This window comes from Panonychus citri, unplaced genomic scaffold (assembly GCF_014898815.1).
Source record: "Panonychus citri isolate SS breed McGregor unplaced genomic scaffold, ASM1489881v1 Contig00021, whole genome shotgun sequence".
NCBI classification, from domain to species: domain Eukaryota; kingdom Metazoa; phylum Arthropoda; class Arachnida; order Trombidiformes; family Tetranychidae; genus Panonychus; species Panonychus citri.
In genome coordinates this window covers 23,078-43,683 of record NW_026515426.1, presented here as the reverse complement: position 1 = coordinate 43,683, position 20,606 = coordinate 23,078, and the positions used below count along the sequence as shown (strand labels likewise).

At 32.9% G+C, this 20,606-nt stretch overlaps 3 protein-coding genes across 13 annotated transcripts; 2 read left to right on the top strand and 1 right to left on the bottom strand.

Moving 5' to 3' along the window:
* The first annotated feature begins 39 nt into the window (after window positions 1-39).
* On the top strand, window positions 40-6,666 carry LOC128394663 (uncharacterized). The gene is given in 6 exon segments (XM_053355020.1): window positions 40-167; window positions 343-482; window positions 485-1,395; window positions 6,274-6,360; window positions 6,431-6,520; window positions 6,601-6,666. Coding segments are annotated over 6 exon segments (1,422 nt in total).
* Window positions 6,667-6,946: 280 nt separating this feature from the next.
* Window positions 6,947-20,449, bottom strand: LOC128394498 (cell adhesion molecule DSCAML1-like). 11 transcript variants are annotated; one of them, XM_053354833.1, is made up of 9 exons: window positions 15,987-16,124; window positions 15,693-15,765; window positions 15,461-15,632; window positions 14,919-15,284; window positions 14,580-14,858; window positions 14,402-14,521; window positions 14,153-14,326; window positions 7,486-9,068; window positions 6,948-7,383 (listed from the first exon to the last, which is right to left on the bottom strand). In XM_053354833.1, the coding sequence occupies exons 4-9, from the start codon at window positions 15,022-15,024 to the stop codon at window positions 7,333-7,335; spliced, it is 2,313 nt and encodes a 770-aa protein (XP_053210808.1). In that variant the 5' UTR covers window positions 15,025-15,284; window positions 15,461-15,632; window positions 15,693-15,765; window positions 15,987-16,124; the 3' UTR covers window positions 6,948-7,332. The 11 variants fall into 11 exon arrangements, with proteins under 11 accessions (XP_053210844.1, XP_053210818.1, XP_053210808.1 ...); XM_053354837.1 differs by having other exon boundaries at window positions 15,461-15,588; XM_053354869.1 differs by lacking the exons at window positions 14,153-14,326; window positions 14,402-14,521; window positions 14,580-14,858; ... (2 more) ...; window positions 15,693-15,765; window positions 15,987-16,124 and adding exons at window positions 18,568-18,735; window positions 18,800-18,919; window positions 18,985-19,263; window positions 19,327-19,451; window positions 19,542-19,559 and having other exon boundaries at window positions 6,947-7,383.
* On the top strand, window positions 15,601-18,246 carry LOC128394564 (rho guanine nucleotide exchange factor 7-like). Its single transcript, XM_053354902.1, has 3 exons — window positions 15,601-16,124; window positions 16,255-16,349; window positions 16,433-18,246. Exons 1-3 carry the CDS (start codon window positions 15,735-15,737, stop codon window positions 17,865-17,867), a joined length of 1,920 nt encoding a protein of 639 aa, XP_053210877.1. The 5' UTR covers window positions 15,601-15,734; the 3' UTR covers window positions 17,868-18,246.
* Window positions 20,450-20,606: the final 157 nt, after the last annotated feature.

Below are 20,606 nucleotides of genomic sequence, written 5' to 3'. Positions count from 1 at the left end.
ATTAAAATCGATTAAATAATAATAATCTCTTAATTTCTCATGAATACACATTCATTGTCTTTGAGATTGTTTCAGGAATTTGCTCTTGAAACGGTAGACATTGAAACTAATGCGGAAACTTTTCCCAATGAAATCGATAACAATGTCAATCATCCAGGAAGACGAGAGTAAATTAATTGTTTACTTCGTGTTTTCGTTTTTGATCAATAATCCAAAGAGGTTAAACAATGGACACTTAAGCAAGACTATTCATCAAACTGATCATTAATGCAAGAATAATTCGCAATTAGTTTACATTTGTTTGCACAATTAAGTTACTCTCATTTGCTATTATTGTATTAGCTTCAACAACGAGATGAAAAAGTTGACCAATTTCGTCCCAAAGGCTAAGGCCTTATCAAAGTTCAGTAAAATCTTTGGCGATATCGTGAATCCTTTCGATGGTACTAATCATCTAGATTTTCTCGAAAAATTTGGCAAAAAGGTTTAGTTTGTCTTGGTGGATATTCACGATTAACTAATTATCCTTCGAGTCATTTCATTTTCTCATCATTGATTGAGATCGCCAATTGGATTTTAGTGAGTCGACTTATCATATTATCGATAACTTCTGATTATATGTTATCCTTTTATCTTGGTGACATTTTCTATGGGACCAAAACGCGTTTTCACATGAATGCTGTCATTGCGATTGGTTCGATTATGCTTGGAGTTTCACGGACATTCTCGTACTGGTTAGAACAATTGGATCAGATGAAATGGTTAAGTTATTTTGCTGATATTCAGAAACATGGATTTCGAGCCGATATGCTCCATATTTCGCAAGGGGACTTGAAAATACTTCGAAATCGAATTTACCTGGGGAGACAGTTTTTCACCTTTTTTACACCCATAACAATCCTAGTTCTTGGATTTATATTCACTTATTCAATTATTAACAATCCAGTTTCTTACTCATCACCCAGTCGACTTGCGTTTATCCTTTTATGGACAGTGTCCACTTTTATTGCTGCAGTTGGAGCGGTTATTTCGGTTTTATGGCTTATTGTTCACATTTACGTATTAATTGTTTACACAATCTTACGACTGGATTATGTTGATCGACTTGCTAGTGGACTACTTAAATTACCAGTTATTCCCGTTAATTTAATTCGTTCATTGGTTAGTGAACAAATTCAACTGTTTAATGCAATAGATGCAATTGATAGTCAACTGCGAAACTTTTTTTTCTTTGGCTACAACTTTGCTGCTTTTGGGACGGATTTTCTTTTGTATGTGGCCTTTACTATGCCGAAGGACAATTTGTTCAACAATATTCTTGTCTTTGGTCTTGGGGTCGAGGTAACATTTATAATTTGTATTATCGTTTATCTTTCAGGGACCATTCATATCAGGGTAAGTATTTAATTCATTTATTCAAGTACAGTCAACTACCAGATCATGAGACTCCTGCCCAATATATTATTCTTACAAAACAAGTGAGAACGAGAAAAAGAAAGAGGGTCGGGTCACTCACTCTCAGGCATTTGAGAAAAGTAGTACCATTATCTGGTCGTCCTGCTATCTGGTTGTTGACTGTATTATAAATATTACCTCTCTAGCAACAAAAATACTAGTGTCACATAATACCAATACAATATAACAACTTGTATTAACAAGTATCATTTTTTTTCTCACTCCTCCTAGTATTACACAACGCTTTCTTCAACCTTTTCTGACTCTTGAGAGATAAAATCTTAATTTATTAATTTTAATCAAAGAGTAATGACCTTGATTTTTTAAATGTAATTTCAATCTTTTGCACCAGAATCGACCTGGCTACAGAGTCACACAAGTGTCTTCGATCATTGAATAGTATCAATAGATAGCTCTACCGGGAATTGTGCACAACTTGTTTTTGTTGACTGGAGTGTAGCAAAACTTTAGTCCCGAATACCCATATACATGTTGTCACAAAAAAAATGACGAAGTCCCGGTGAAGAGAGTGAGACTCGTTGGCGATGACTTGCCTTTTTTGAATCAAATATTTTCATTATTTCTTACCCCTTTACTAGTACTACAGGGCAATTCAGCTTCTTTTACCGATTTTTTTTGCGATTTTCTCAGCAACTAAGTGTCATAGAGACATGATACTTGAGTGGTATGAGTTTGAGCGATACTTGTTTGTCATATCAAAAGATCAAGGTCATTCAGGTCATGGGTGAAATAACGCGTTTCAAGGTCATCTGAAGGTAATTCAACAAAAAAGAATATTCAGTTATACTGCTGACAAGTTTTGAGGTTTCTATGAGCTTTGCTTTGCACGTTAAGATAAATTAATTGAATAGAAGATTTTCAACAGTTATTCAAATAAACTCAAATATCTCAAGATCTGTAACAACGATCTCTAAACTCATTTTTCAGGGTTAAAAAATGTGAAGAATAACTGTAGCACCTTCAGATGACCTTGAAACGCGTTATTTCACCCATGACCTGAATGACCTTGATCTTTTGATATGACAAACAAGTATCGCTCAAACTCATACCACTCAAGTATCATGTCTCTATGACACTTAGTTGCTGAGAAAATCGCAAAAAAAATCGGTAAAAGAAGCTGAATTGCCCTGTATTATAATGTGTTCTACCCACTTTCATGGTTGTTGGCTACCTAACTGATGCCAACTCCAACATCTAAATAAAGATGAAGATGAGGATGAAATGAAAAATGTAATTTTAGATTAGAGAGGGATCTCATCCCAAAAACAACAACATGAATAAAATAAAATGAGTAAAAAGTGAATATTGTTTTAAAAGGTGAACTCAAAGGCAATAAGCCTTTATTTGGTCCGTCGAGCCGGATAACGGCAAGTGATGAGTGCATTAATATTAGTTAATAAAAATTAATGGCTGGACTTCGGATTAGGTCCGCACGTTTAGAGACCTGAAATTTTTTGTACATATAGCTCATGTCAAACTACATATTATGTGCGAGTTTGTATATGCGGAAAGATCTAGTTCCTGAGATACAGGGCTTCAAAGTTGGATTTCGCCATAGAGCTCTATGGGTAAAAATGAAGTTTTCGTATATGAATACTAATGTCTTTTACCTCTTGGTTTTTATATATGTTATACCTTATGGTATGAAGTATTATTATGAAAAAAATTAAGACTCTAGCTACAACGGGTGAGTACTTATAGTGTGTTATTTATGAGACTTTATTCGTCTTTTACTATAATTAATGAACCACTGTATATAGAAGTACTAAATTTAGTTGAACAGTGCTTCTCTATGTAATTTTTTTACAGAGACAATGTATATAAACGTCATGTATATTTTTAAAATTTTTTGACCCAAACCAGTACCGGTATATAACGAATACAAAAACTGACATGTTGGCAGATTCAACGCGCACTCTAAAACGCAGGTGGGCGGAGTCTAAAAGTTTGAATTTTTACATCGTTCTGTTTTATTTACCGTTATAAAAGTTTCTTTGTTAATTATTTTTCACCCTTTACTCTAATTACAAATATGACCCGTGTCAACCTTAACCCATTCTCTGCAATGCTGATCGCTTCTTTCCTCTATCGTCTTCTTCTAATGGTTGTCAGAGAAAACCGTGTTAATGCCCGCCGCTTCATCATCACCAACTGTCATCGACTATTCACTGGGTTCGGTTCAACGACTATGGCAGAAAGACGTCTTTTTATCGACCCTGCTAATGGTGCCCATTTAATCCCGCTACGTGGTGATGATGATCCAGAAGAACAGGAGCAGGACAGTGATCTACAAGATAATACTGTGTCTTCATCGATTGACCCACTTATCAACCTTTACCTCAACAACATGATCCTGAAAATACCAGTCACAAAGAAAGAGAGAATTTAACAAGCAACGGTGAAAGTTCAGATGAAAACGAAGACCCGGAAATCAGGTATTTGTCAAGGGCCAGAAGATTCTTTGGTAGAATGCGTCGAACTATGGCCTTGGGTGCTGCTCCAGTTATCTCTGCGATTGCAACATTAGAAGAGGCCAGAAGTGTTTTCCGTCAATTGCGAACAAGAAGAAACAACCGTCACCCTTTATATTGGCCGTGAGATTAGGACGTTTCATAAGTATGGACATATCTCAAACAAATGAAACAATCGCCCAGTGGACAGATCGTATGATAGGTCAAATAACATATACACCAGCATATGTTGGATTTCTTTTATCTCTCGTTGAATTAACGAACCGCTATCCCAGGCTAATGAGAGTCACTTTAGCGATTCGAAAATCCATAAAAATCGTCGTTATTTTGATGCTTTTAGATTAGATGACGAGTTAGTTAACTTTTGGGAGCGAAATTAATCATTATATTCATTTTAATTAAGAAAATGTAAACATAAAAGGTTTTGAATAAAGGGGAAAAATATATTAACAATAAATAAATTAAATAAATCCATCAAAAAAATCTCCATTAAATTTCCATTCGAATGATGTGTCACATTGTATTAATAATTGCTCGTATTTTATTGTCAAAAAAATTGTCTATTAAATGATGTGTCACATGGGGTGAATCTTGTGTACTTTCACTACTACTGAGTTAATTGTAATATATTCGCATATACTATTTATTCACTAGCGTTTTAAAAAAGACTGCCGAATCCGGCTTTCGACGGACCAAATTGTTGTAAACTTATGTGACCTCTAGTTCACCTTTTAAAAGAATTCACAATTTATTCATTTTGTTCATGTTAATGTTGATGGGATAAGATCCCCACTCTAACTAATACAATTTCAGTTATATTTTTATCATCATCTTCTTTATCTTCATCCTCATCTCCATCATCATCATCTTCGTCATCCTCATCTTCATATTTTTTTAGAGTTACCAATGTTGGTTGCCAACACTATCAATATAAAGAACAAGTGCAACCTGATGAACCTAAAGCTTCATTACCACGAAGAGTTAACAATGTGACCTTACCTAATCTACCGACTCATATCGCATACTTTAGTGGTAAATCAATGAAAATGTTATCGAATGGTTTGAGAACTCCGAAACGGTAGGTCGCAATTATGGTTGAAATGCCAATAATCAAGGTCATTTGGTGGTCACAATCTATTCAAATTTAAAAAACCAAAATGTACCTAAATCAAAAATGTTTTTTGACTCTTACGCTCTTTCTTAAGAGCAAATTGATGAAAGTTGAATTAAAAGGATTTCGCGTCAAAACCGATATATCTCTGCAACTAAAATGTCAAGAAGTTGTAAACTCGTATGGAGCCTAATGATTGCAACTGAATTCGATTGTGACCACCAAATGACCTTGATATTTTAATATGACAATTGAGTATGGCCCAAACTACCATAACTCGAGTATGGGGTCTAGACACTCAAAAACAAAATAGTTATTTGAGAAAAACTTGTTGGAAACTTGGTGAAATGCCCTGTATAAAAAATCAGGAACGGAATCAGGTACCTTGACAACAATCACCTTCCCATTTATGGTATCGAATTCGTGGTCGTAAACAAAATCACCATGTGTCATCTTAAGGGAACAACTAATCGACACAAAGCTGGAGCACTTAGATCAACACAGTTAGCAGCCGGCGGACGATAAAAACAAATTTCTACTGGAATAGCATCACACTTCCCGTAAGAAGAAATTGTTTCATCACAAACAGCCTTGAAAGTTTCGACAGAAGCATGGCATAGCGGTATTTCGACTTGATCCATATTAATCCTCACGAATTCGGTGATTGAGCTCAATTCGATAAACTTTGGAGAACATTGGATATAATTTTTAAAAGATTCAAGATCTTCGAATGAATCTTCACTTGGTTTCAAATACCAATAGTTGAAACAAAGAACATTGTAGAAAGAAAACTTTTTATGACGACTCACGACACTCATGTTTGATGACAAAATTAAAACAAAATTGTTACAAATTAATAATTAATTGAGAAATATTTGAGAGAATAAAATAGATTAAAATTTAATTTATATCTCTCTCTACCTTTACTTATTAAATGACGATTAAATTATCATTCAATGTTGTAATAATTGTTTTTATTGTTGATTTTGTTATTGCTGCTTTTTTATTGTTGTTGAAAGAGAGAGAAATTATCTAATCGATTACTGAATAATCGCCCGTCTCTAAGCCCAGTACTCCTAATATGAAGATCGAGAAAAATTGATGCAAGGACGTATTTTACCTTGCTCGATAGGTAATATTTATAATACAATTAATTACTGTAATCATGTATCAATAATTAATTGGATTAATATTTAAATGACTATTATTCTCAAGACACATCAAACATATCACACATTTCATTTGATAATTGAGAAAAGTATCAACAATTTAACAGAGATTGAAAATCGTCCAAATTTTAAGGTAATCATCATAACGAATGATAAAACTATTGATATTAGATTTGTTAATTAAAATATTCTTATTCCCAAAGGTTCTGAGTTTACTTGAACGCATTGGTGGTCCAGTTATCGGAATTTACATCGGTGATATGTTCCCGTTAACATATTTTCAATTTGTTACCGTGAGTTAGTTTGCATGTTAAATTTATTAACAATATTACTTAACCACAATTTAATTGTCTCTTTTCTCTTGCCAAATTAGTTTCTTTTAGAAAATGCAAGTTTGATGTTACTTTTAGCTGGAACTATGGCGAATATCCTAAAATAATTATATTCCTTCGGATAAGAGCCATGAAATTTAACTTTCATGGCACCAAAACTTTACACAATTGCATATCTGACTAAATGCATCTTAAATATGGCAGAACAGTCGGAATTATTTAGAAAGTTTGTGAAGTGTTATCACTGACCTTTTCCTAGCAGAATGACCTTGATATTGAAATATGACAATTAAGTATCGTTGAAACTCCAATAGCTCGATCAATTGGCAGTCAAGACAGCTCAAAATTTTCCATTAGAGTTGAAAAATTAAACAGAGATTATAGTGAGACAGAGATCTTTTTAATTAAATAATACCAATCAATAGAATGCAAATTGAGTAAATGAAAGAATTAAAAAGTTGACAAATTGGTGAAAATTGAATGTAAGTTATTGATTAGATATCAACAGTTAATTGTTAATTAATGCGTATATAGTAATATTAATTCAATTAAAATGAAATTCAATCTAATAGTTGTGTTGTGTTGATAAGTATTAACCTTAATAATAATTGTGAAAATCTATCGATGAAATATAAGAAACCGACTTAATGAAATCGCAATAGGTTATGATGATTATACTAATGCAAAGACGAAAGCAAATCGATTACAATTATTGTTGATTGTAATTGTAATTAAATGGAATCAGTTGATAATTTCAGCTTGTAATGTTTTGATTATCGAGGAAAATCGTAAATGTGTGATGGATCGACCAACTTTGAATGTCTCTGTTAAGAATGAAAAAGGTCATTATTAGTAAATTTCATCGATTAGAGGTTCAATCAATTGTAATGAAAGATAATTAAAGTGCATAAATTTTTTCAACTTACACTCTCTGTAGGTAGATTTGAATACGAGACGGGGTATTGATTACCATGATCCAAGGTCATAGTTCCATGCATCAAGGGTTTCGTATTGTCTGAATCATGGAATCGTCTTTCTGTTCCAAAATTGGGAATCGATTTGTTCAAAGCAAGAGTACCCGTTTGAGAGGCTAAAGCAAATTCAAAGTTTGGCTTTGTTTCCGCCTCTAATTGAGCTTTTCTAACATAAACGAAGGCGAAAACTATTACGATAATGATAATTGCAACGGCGATGATGATTGATAAGATAGAGACAAAATCTCGATAATCACCAAACTGTCCATTTCCAGCTGGATCAAAAATTGAACCAAAATTAGCAAAATTGTCGCGCTGTGATCGACTTGTTCTTGTCTTAATTATTGGACTAGGATCTGAAACACCATTCTCATTTGATGCCGTCAGGTAAACGGTGTAAACAGTATCAGGATTTAGAGCAGATAAGGTATATTCACCAATCTCTTTACTGTCAACGAAAAAATCCATTTCCCGCCAAGAAGAATCATCTCCTTCTTTAAAGTGTAAATCGAGATTTTGAATTTGCTTGTTTGCAGCGTTAGAGGGTAATGAGTAGCCTAAGGTGATCGAGTCAATTGTAGCCGTTGAAACGAATAATCGAGGTGATGATGGAACATCGCCAGCTAAAGTTTCAACGGTAACTTCTTGACTTTCTGGTCCAGTTCCAGCAGAATTGTAGGATTTCACAATGATTGAATATTTGGTTCCTTTGAGCAGAGATGTGAGAAAGAATTCATGATGGGAAGAATTAGATTCGCCCACATAAACCGTTCGGAATGAATGTGGTGTCTTGTAATCATCGAAAAGTCGATAACCAACATAAAATCCGATCAATTTTCCATTCCAAGTGTTTTTCGGTGGTGATCTCCAAGCTAATCGAGCCGTTGTCGGGCCTCTTGAGACAACGACGAGATCAACGGGTGCACCTGTGGGTTCCTCTTCTCCAGTAGAGAATGAAATCTTAGCCGATGGTACTCCAAGGCCAACTTCGTTGATCGCAATTATAGTTGATTCATAACTACTTCCTGGTTCCAAGTCTTTGATAAAGTAAAGAGTTAACGAAGATGAAATGTTGACTTCATTGAGACGATCGTTAACACCGGTTGATGAAACTTTCCAATATCTAATCAAATAGCTGAGAATTGATGTTTTGCTTTCTGGTGGCCTGGACCAAGAGACACTGACAGTTCGAGACCAAACTTGTTGAACAGCGAAATTCGTAGGTGCAGGTGGAGGTTCAATTATGGTTACTCGAATTTTCCTCTCATCTTTTCCAAACGAATTTTCAGCAAAACAATGGTAAAGTCCATCATCTTTCACATCAGCTGATGAAACGGTCATGATACTTTTAGTTCCTTCTTTATTTGGAGCATCGGTGATTGAATATCTCGAGGGATCGACTTTATCAATTGGAGTTGAATCTTTGAACCATTTGATTGTCACTGGTTGATCTCCATCGGCTGAACAAGTTAATTCCAAGAGATTTCCCTTTTTCGCCGAAACTGCAACATTTTTCTCCTTGAATTCAGCAGGAACTGTAAACAATTAAGAAAAAGTGATAGAAAACATTAGAAAAGAGAAACAATCAAGTCTTTTCGACTGCAAAGAAAAAACAAAATTAACTTGAGAGAGGCGCTTTCATGACAATCTATTCAAAACCTTCATTAGTAAAAGTAATCATCTGAAAGAAACAAGAATTACCAACAACATTAATTGTGATTAATTTAATCAAAGGAGAACCATTATCGTTCTCAGCTTTGCATTCATATTTCCCTGAATTGGATAAAGAGATTGGATTAAAAGTTAAAGAGGAAGAATAATAATCAGAGGTAATTAAAAGTTCATCAAGATTATTTTTAAATCTCCAGCTGATTTTAGGAATCGGATAACCAAAAGCTGAACATGAAATGTTTACTTTCTGTCCAGAGACAAGATCAGCATCTTGAGGCTCATGAACCCAATCAACTGGAACTGTTGACACAAAAGGAAAAACAACAATTAGAACAATTTAATTAAACTGATGATGATAATCAACCTTTCATCAAAAGAGTCGAAGTGAATGAATCAGTTCCAATGTGATTACGAGCAAGACAAGTATAATTTCCGATGTGATCTCTTTTCATATTTCTCAGTTCCAATAATGAGCCCATATCATGATTACGAATAACATTATCATGATTCTGGTTGATTGGTTGTCCATCTTTTAACCATTCAAAGTGAATTGGTTTTTCACCATCAAGGGCATTGCAGAAAATAGCAAGAAGTGGTTGATTCAATTGTATTTCATTTGGGAAGGTAAAAGGTTGAACTTTAGGTTGACCTGAACAAGTGAAAAAAAATAGTCTTCATTAGTTAATAAGATATCGATGAGAAATCAAATTTTCGTACTTGCCTATTGCATTAACGCTGAAAAGCAAAGTTAATTGTATCAAAAGGATTGATAACATTTCGCGAGACTAATCAATCGTTTAAGATGAAGGATAATTTAAATTAAGTGATTTGTAAGACAATTAATAATGAACCATTTCGATTCATAGACAAGAGATTCATTAAACCGCCTTTTTTAAAACTTGACGTAAGAAAACATTTGTTACAAATGCGAGAATCAAGTTTTGATTAGAGTTAATTATTGTGCTCCATTCAAAGATGATTAAATGTTAGAGTCTAATTCTCACCCGAAATTGTTACCATAATTGATTTAGTGATGGATCCTAATTCGTTCACAGCTAAGCATTCATAGGAACCTTCATCTTGTTTGTTTGCATTTTTCAATGACAATTTTGAACCGATTGGTGATTCCCTTGATCTAACTGGATTAATAAAAGTAAATGAGTTATAAACTAGTGATTAAAAGTTTCTCAACAATTACTTTGTCCAGTTTTCTTTATCCATTGTATTTGAGGAGTAGGAAAGCCTTCAGCTTGACAGATCAGATCAATGTTTGAACCATGGTGAGCTTTGTAATCAGCGGATGAAGTGTTAATCCATACTGGCGGCCCTTTAGTAATATGAAACAATTAACAAACTATCAATATAAATTATCAGAATAATGTTGACAATCTAAGTATTTACCTTTGACAATCAATGGAGCTGAAAATTTATCTTCACCAAACATATTTCGTGCAATACAAGTGTAATTACCAGAAAATTGAACTGAAACCGATTGAATGACCAATCCAAATGCACTGGTAATCGGTTCAATCGTAACTTTTAAACCTTCTTGATGGTCAATCGGTTCATTATTTCGTAGCCATTGATATGTTATCGGTGGTGTACCAATTTCAGCTAAACAATAAACCAAAGATGATCTTCCAATAACTGGACTATGTGGAAAGTTGAATGGAGTTATTCTTGGCGGATCTGTAAGAGAAAATTCAATTCAATGTTTTCTCAGAATAACGATAATTTAAGTTAGAAATTACCTTGACAAGTTATTGAGCAACTGAGGACGAAAAAAACTATTAGTTGATGAAACATTTTGACAGTACAACCTAATCAACAATCGAGTTGGAAATCAGATCGAATTGAGGAAATTTTAACAACCAATCAGTTGAAAATACTAAATGACATAAGCTTGACCGCGATCTATGAAAATTTGATAAAAAATAATAGAAAAATAATTAAAAGAATTGGGAGATCGATACCATGACGAATCGCGATCGTTAATAGAAAAGTTGAATGAAGAGTTTTGTAGACCACATGAGCACCATGATAGATATCGAAGATTAATCATTGTTTACCCTGAACTTTGAGATCAAATTCTGACCATAAATCAGGTTTGATTCCATTAGAAACGAAGCAAGCATATTTTCCAACGAGATTACGGTTGATATTATGAATAGTTAATTTTCCGTGGGAGTTATTGATCTTAATCGATGGTTTCGGATTATCCTCAAGATTTGCCCAAATTGAATCTATTAAAATGAATCAAATTAGTCTTAATTCAGTTCAATATGATATAATGATAACTTACTTTTATATATTTTCCAATAAACTTTAGCCTTTGGGTAACCAGAGGCTGAACAGCTGATGGTCACTGTTTGGTTTACATTGGATTTCACACTTTTAGGCTTCTCAATCCAATTAGGTGCTCCTAAGATACATAAAAATATTCATTAATTAAAAAACTCAATAAAAAGTTGGAAAAAAAAATCAATCACCTTCAACAAAAAGTTCAGCGGTATAAGAATCGTGTCCAAATCTATTGAACATTTTGCACGAATAATTTCCAGAATGAGTCGATTGAATTGATTCGATTATTAGGATTGATGGATCTTCGTGTGATTTAATTCGGACAAATGAAGAATCTCCAATTTCTTTTCCATCTTTAAACCAATTCACTTGGAGTGGTGGTGAACCATAGAGACTTTGACAAGTGAATGAAGTTTTACCTCCAATCACTGGTTTAATTGCGGCAACAAATGGATTCACTTTTGGTACTAAAAGACATGATAAGATAACAAAGAAAAGAACAGAATTAATCACAATTGAATATTTGATAACTTGATCTACTCACTGTCTTGTCCATAACTTTCCTGGTTGATGTAAAACAAGACTACGAGGATGAACTGGACAAACATGCTGTCCAACTAGACGGTCAGTGGTGTTTTTGATGACCAACAAAGTAAACAAAAGGATTACCTCGACACTGACAGAAGACTTTGCTTTGAATTGAATAAAAAGCGCCGAGTTCAAGCTTAATATTCACATTGCCTTGAATAGAAATATAAAATTCAGTCCAAAGATCTGAAGAGATTCCGTTTGAAACTGAGCCAATACTTTCCATGATGTCAGTTGATGATTCGAGTCATATTGGTGATAATCAATCCACCATCAAACTGCTTAATACCGAATTACGACCAATCAAGTTTATTATTGAATCTAAAAGAATCAATAAGAATCAATGAAAATGGAATCGATATTATGTTTAAAATTACCTTTAAATTTTTTCCATTGCACTTTGGTTCTAGGGCAATCTAAGACTCGGAAATCAGAATCGGACTCAGAATTGTTTCACCGAGATTTAATCGTAAATAGTTGAGGTTTTCATTCCAATGAGGAAACAATATACAATCCAACTATTCACAATTAACAAGATGAGATTATCAACATGAGAAATTAATTCTGTCAACCATTTCATCGTATAAGAATCATGACCAAATCTATTGAACATTTTACTATTATAATTTCCCCCCAAATGAGTCAAAGAAATCAAACCAATAATCAACATCAATGACTCTTGATTCTATTCTAATTAATGATGAATACTGCACGTCTTTATACTATTTAGAAGTAAAAAGTTCCGATCCTGAACCTGAATTTTGACATGTAAGTCAAGTTTTGCCTCCAAGCATCAGTTTAATAATTGAAAAATGGAGCAACTTTTGGGTCTGGAAAAGAAAAAAAGAAACAATTAAAGTAACAGAATATTAGTTAATTTTTAGCATCATTTACTTACTTTATATTCTAAAACTACTTTGTTATCAATAGAAAAAAGTTATGAAGAACTAATCATTTTAACTCAACGAAAATTTAGACAAAAAGATCAAAATAATATTGGAAAATCTTGATGATAATATTTCCAATGTTTCCAATAGACCTAAAAGCGCCGATTTCAAGAGATATGAATAAAGATTTTACCCTCGATTGAAATATCAAATTCTGACCAAAGATCAGGTTTCAATCCGTTTGATATTGAACATCCATATCGTCCATTGGTCGATCTTGTTACATTTCGAATCGTTAATTTATCTCCTAATTGTTGCATCTTTGATTCGGAAAAGCCAGATGATCCAATGTTTAACCAAGTTAATCCTATGAATGGAAAGAAAATCAAATGATTCAAATTAGAACGGAAAAAGAAATTGAGATTATGTCTCTGGTTTACCTTCAAGTCTCTTCCATTGTACCTTAGGTTTAGGATATCCAGAGACAAGACAATTAACTGTAATTGTTTCACCGTAATGAGATTTAATATCCTTTGGTTTCTCAATCCAATTGGGAGATCCTAATCAAATAGAAGACAATATTTATTAAGATGTTCCAATATCAATACAATTGTTGTTTCCTAATTTACCTTCAACAACAAGTTCAGTTGTGTAAGAATCATGACCAAACCTATTGGTTATTTTGCAAGTGTAATTTCCTGAGTGACTCGATTTGATTGAGTCGATAATTAATAAAGACGAATCTTCAATGTTCCTAATTCTGATTTCCGAAGAATCAAAAATCTCTTTTCCATCTTTGAACCAAGTTATTTGAAGAGGAGATGATCCGGAAAGACTTTGACAAGTGAATGAAGTCTTACCTCCAATCACTGGTTTAATAGCTTGAGCAAAAGGATTCACCTTTGGACCTAATAAAGAGTACAAACTTTGTTTAGAAATAAATTGTTTCGAAAACATTCAACTTACTTTCGAGTCCATGAACTGTTTTAATCGACAGTATCACAAGAAACACCCCAACAAACATGATTCAAAGCTCTTGTCAACACTAGACGTTGATTTAGATTCCTGTTCCTGGTCAGACAAACACTTCGATAATACAAACCATAACATTTATGATAAAAAGGCATAAAAGCGCCGATTTCAAGTGATAATAACAAGAATTACAACTTTACCCTGAATAGAAACATCAAATTCAGCCCAAAGATCAGGTTTTATCCCATTCGAAATTGAACAACCAAATCGACCATTTAGATCACGATTGACATTTGAGATGATCAAATCATCGCCTAATTGTTTAATATTATATTCAGAAATATAATCTGATGGAAGATTAAACCAGGATGAATCTAAGAAAATAATCAACAAACAGATAATAATGATGGAGTCTTCAAATTTTCATATTCCCACAAATTCAAAGTTACCTTTGAATCTCCTCCATTGAACTTTGGGTTTAGGGTAACCGGAGACAAGACAATTAATTTTGATCGTTTCGCCGTAATTAGATTTTATATCTGTAGGTTTCTCAATCCAATTAGGTGATCCTAGGAAAAAGAGTAATTTTCATTTAGTAAACTAATGTATCAAGTCTAAATACTCAACCTTCAACAATGAGTTCAGTAGAGTAAGAATCATGTCCAAATCTATTGGATATTTTACAAGTGTAGTTTCCAGAATGAGTTGATTTAACTGATTCGATTATTAGTACTGATGGATCTTCATGTGATTTAATTCGGACAAATGAAGAATCTCCAATTTCTTTTCCATCTTTATACCAATTCACTTGGAGTGGTGGTGAACCATAGAGACTTTGACAAGTGAATGAAGTTTTACCTCCAACCACTGGCTTGACTAAGGATGAAAATGGAGTGACCTTTGGAGCTGTAAGAATTTAGAGTCAATTAGTAGGTATTAATAAATCAATATTGATTGAATATTCACCTTCTTGTCCATAAGATGAGCTGAAAAATAATATTGTAACGATAAAATAGCACAAAGACATTTCGAAAACAAATTCTATGTTACCTTTCATTTGGATTATAAACATTTGAATGAATTGATGACTAGAAATGATGAAAATCTTTGTAAATGGTCATCAAAGCGCCGATTTTAAGTAAGAATTGATTCAATAGACTTTATCATAAATAGAAATACAAAATTGGGCCCAAAGATTTGAGGAAATTTCGTTTGGAACGGAGCATTCAGATTTACCGTTACAAACTTAATTTTCGTTTAAAACAAACAATCGACCATCTAATTACTTGGAAATGTAAATAAATCACATGTTCGATGTTTCAATTGTTTCAACTGAATAGAAAATAGAAAATTTAAAAAGAAAAATTAATAAATTCTAAAGTTAATTCGACAATGAATGAATGAATGATGTTTCAAACTCCAATTTAATCATCAAAGAGTCCATATCAATATCAATACGAACAATTAAGAACTTAATCAATTATCATTAATCAAATTTGCGAACTTACTCTAATGTCCATCAGTGCAAAAGAGCAAAAAAAATGTTCGAAGGGAAAAGTTTTGAATGGAACGAAAATCGCGCCTCTGGTCGTTTCCATGGAAACTGGTGTGGGTTTCAAATGACTCATTCGGAGATCTTTAAACCAAAACATTTAAAGATTAAAGGTTTGGTTGATGTTTCTAATTGTGAATTTGTTTTAATTATTATTTTTGTTTTCCATTTTAATTGTCTAGTTTTACCTCTTTTTTTTCTAATAGAAAGTGTAATGTTTATCTCCAATTATGTCTTCAATTATTGACAATGATGATGTTGCTGTAAATAATAATAAGGGAGATACAATTAGTCGACAAGATAAATGTGAATTAATTTCAAATTCAGATTCTGGTTGTATAACCAGTAGTAGAAATTATTTGAAAATTGTTAAAGCCATTTATCCATTTAAAGGTGCCAATAATGATGAACTGTGCTTCCAAAAAGATGATTTAATTATATTAACACAAACACCTGAAGGTGGTTGGTATGAAGGAACTCACCTTGCTAAAAGGATCACTGGTTGGTTTCCAGCGGGTTATGTTACTCCATTACAACCCGATCATGCACATTCACTTCTTGATCAACAATTTATCGATACATTTAATAAAGATCACAATCTACAATCAAATCGAACCTCAGTAAGTATTGATCCATGGAATGTTTAATGTTGAATGGGTCACACCTTTAAAAGAAAAACAATCGATGGACAATTTTTAATATCTCTAAATAACTTTTTTTCTTTTCTTTTTTCTTTTCTTTTTTCTTTAGGTATTTAGTGATCTAATTGAGACGGAGAAAAATTATGTCGCTGAACTTCAGAATAATATATCAACGTATCTTTTACCTTTACACGAATCTCATATGTATGTTTCTTTACTTTCTCTCTATTGGTTTATCTTGTGTAATTAATGTTTTGTATTATTCAAATTGTTATTTTACTGATTAGATTACCTGATGAGGAGACAAAAATGGCTATCGAAGCTTATGAGAAAGTAATCAAAGTTCATGATACATTTTCTTCTGCTCTTGAAACCGTTCGAGAGGAAAGTAACAAAGATATGAGAATTGGTGGTTGTTTTATGAGTCATGCTTCAGGTATCAAGGAAGCTCATTTCAATTTCTGTTCTATTCATCCTAAATTTGTTCATTTAATTGAGAAACAAACTGAAAAGGTTTGCTCCCTGTTGAAAGAGACACTGGACAGTAATAATCAATCTCAGCCTAACACCAATTACCTTATTCTACTCACAAGTGGACTCAGTTTAACTTTTCGACATCTTGATAAATATCCGTCTTACCTTCAAGAATTACAAAGGTACACCAATGATGCTCATCCTGATCGTGGGGACATTCAACGAGCTGGTTTTGTTTTCCGTGATCTGGTCTCTTCTTGTCTTCAACTTCGCCGACAAAAAGAGATGGAACTTGAAGTTATGCTTGGTAATGTTCGTTCCTGGCCTACAACTGGTGAACCGATTGGTGATTTAGGTCCAGTCTCTCATATGGGCCCAGTTACTGTTTTACAATCACCATCATCATCAGAAACTGTGAAAAAAGATCGCTACCTTGTACTTTTTCCTACATGTTTGGTACTTCTCTCAGTCTCTGATGAGATGACATCTTTTGTCTATGAAGACAAACTTTACCTGGTCAATGTAACATTACCTCGTCTTCCTGACATTCAGTCTACAAAGACGATTTTTCAACTTCTTGTTGCTGATCCAAATTCCGAGGAAACGGGTAAATACGTTTTATCCTGTGTTAACCCGGAAGATATAAGAAAATGGATCAGTATGATGCACAAATGTAAAAGTAAACTTGAATCCTCAAAGTGCTTGGAAACACCAATGAAGGAAGTTCGAGCTAGTCCAAGTCACCATCCCATTCAAGCACCTGAAAGCCCTTTATCATCAGCACTTACCGATAATAATCGAAGTAAATATTGGGCATGGAAAAGTTTATTACCCCATCCACCAAATCGTACATCAAGTTCTAGTAGTGATTTTGATGGGAACAATACGTTAACTCGAGACTCATTGAATAAGGTCAACACTAATGAGGATGCCAAACAAATGAACGATATGGCAATTCTACAAGTAATCGAAGCCTATTGTCAAGGTAATCGTTCAAAGTTAACCGGAACTCAGATTATTCAACAAAATCGTGATAATGATAAACATACTCTCAACAAAACAAATAACCATCAAAATGACATTTCGATTGATGGTAAACATGGATCCGAGTTATCGACTATTTTAAAAGAGATACGAAATTTAAAGACCGAAATGGAATCAATTACTTGTTGCCTGAAAAAAGAGACACAATCACGTAAAAGATTAGCGGCCAAAGTGGATTCACTTGCATCCATCATCTTCAAATAATTATAATCGTCAAACTAATTTAGTCAAAAATTAAACTCTTTTAGTTAAAATAGCAGATAATTTTAATCAACTTTCACTTTTTCTATGAGATTTTTTCATTCTAAATTTCCTGCCTGTTTATACAAATTATATACTAATTATCACTTTAACTTTAATCTTGAACTTGATAGTCGCTTCAAGGTTATTTGAAATTTATTGACAATTAACTAATTATTTATGCATATAAATTACCTAACAAATTATAAACATGTAACTTAAACTGGAAAGTAACTTCTCAACTTATTAATTTCACCAGTTAAATTACCTGAATTTTTATTTCTTTTGTTTTAATACTACAGAAAGAGAATCCAATCAATAAAAAAATTTCCTTTTCTATAAAACAATTCGATTCAATTTCGAAACAATCAAACTTTTACCTTCGATTACATCAACTACAATATACTTGAAATTTGTAGATTTGAATGTAAAAAAATTCAAACAAAAGTCAACTAATTAGTTGCTTGTCAAATCAATTTACTCACCTTTGAGTCCATAGTTTGAAGACGACAAAATGTACAATCATACGAAAGGTGAACATAAATTTTGATTGACATTTGATTTCGATAATGTGATAATTTTGCTTAATATCGAAAACTGTACAATTAAGACCTAAAAGCGCCGATTTCAAGAGAGATTGAACAAAATGTTTGATAAACTTTACCTTCGATTGTTACATCAAATTCAGACCAAAGATCGGGATTTATACCGTTCGATGCAGCACATCCATATTTACCATTGGCAGATCGAGAAGCGTTTGAAATTATTAGTTTATCATTTGATTGTTTAATATTAATCATCAATCTATTGTCAATGTTTGTCCAAGTTGCACCTGAAAATACAAGAAATTGAACATTATTAGAAATGAGATCAGGACTGAACTTTTAAACTCATACCTTGTAGTCTCTTCCATTGAATTCTTGATATTGGAAAACCTGAGACAAGACAATTAACTTTAATTGTTTCACCATGATGAGATTTAATATCTCTCGGTTTTTCAATCCAATTGGGTGGACCTAAATAGACAATAACAAGAACAGTTAAAGATGTGACCAAGAAGAAATTTCAATCAGAATTTTACCTTCAACAACAAGTTCAGTTGTATAAGAATCATGACCAAACCTATTGGACATTTTACAAGTATAATTTCCCGAATGACTTGAAGTAATCGAATCAATAATCAACATCGATGGATCATTAGATGATTGGATTCTAACGAAAGATGAATCTTGTAAAACTGTTCCATCCTTTATCCATGTAACATAAAGAGGTGAAGTACCAGATGAACTTTGACATGACAATGATGTTTTACCTGAGAGCTTAGGTTTTATCAATGGAGCAAAAGGAGCCACTTTTGGAGCTAAGAATAAATGAAGAAATTAGAAATTAACAATTCGGATAAATCGATTTACCAATTACTAACCTTCTTGTCCATAGCTTAATCCAATTGATACGATAAATAACCAAACCAAAGTCAAAGACATTGTGATTAGCAACAATTTAGATTACCCGAGAGCAGATTATTACAGAATGATAACAATTATGAACCTCGAAAATATTATTTACACATTAGATGAAAAGAAACATAAAAGCGCCGATTTCAAGCAAAATTTAAAGTCCAATTTGTATAAACTTTACCTTCAATTGTTACATCAAATTCAGACCAAAGATCTGGTTTGATTCCATTTGATACTGAACAACCATATCGACCATTCTCATTACGAGTGACATTGGAAATAATCAATTTATGGTTAAATTGTTGCAGATTAGAGTGAATAAAATTATCACCAGCAATAGTTTTCCATGATGAATCTAAGAGATAATAGTATTAATAATATTGGATCAACGAAAATGAGTCGAAACAAATTTACCCTCAAGTCTTTTCCATTGAACCTTAGGTTTTGGATGTCCAGAGACAAGACAATTAATTGTAATTGTTTCACCATGATGAGATTTTATGTTCTGAGGTTTCTCAATCCAATTTGGAGAGCCTTTAATATGAATTTAAAATTGTCAGTTAAACTAAATCAATCATAAATATCCAATGATTACCTTCAACAAGAAGATGAGCTGTATATGAATCTTGGCCATAAGAATTTGATATCTTGCAAGTATAATTTCCTGAATGACTTGATTGTATTGTTGTGATAATTAACATAGAACCATCTTCATTGGTTCGAATTCGTATTGTTTGTGAATCAAGTAATTGTTTTCCATCTTTAAACCATGTAATCTGAAGTGGAGGTGAACCATAAAGACTTTGACAAGCGAATGATGTTTTACCACCGATCACTGGTTTTACTATTGATGAGAATGGAGCAACTTTAGGACCTAAATATTAACGAGAGGCCAAAAAGGAAAACATTAGAATCATTTTCGATACTGATTGTGGTGAATATACTTACTTTCTTGTCCATCTACAGTGAGAATTAAACTGAAAGTGGAAATAATTGTTAACAATCGAAGCATCTTTTCATATAATATGGACATTTCGATATTATTAATAATATTACAGAATATGATTTAAGATGATTGTTAGATTGTGACTAATGTTAAAGAGAAGTGAATTAACCAATGGTAAAGGTTTTTCTCATGATGAAAGCGCCAAGTTTCAAGTAAAAAGAATGGAAAAAGTTTAAAAGAAAAGTTCACCTTCAATGGTCAAGTTAAATTCTGTCCAAAGATTAGGTTCTAATCCATTTG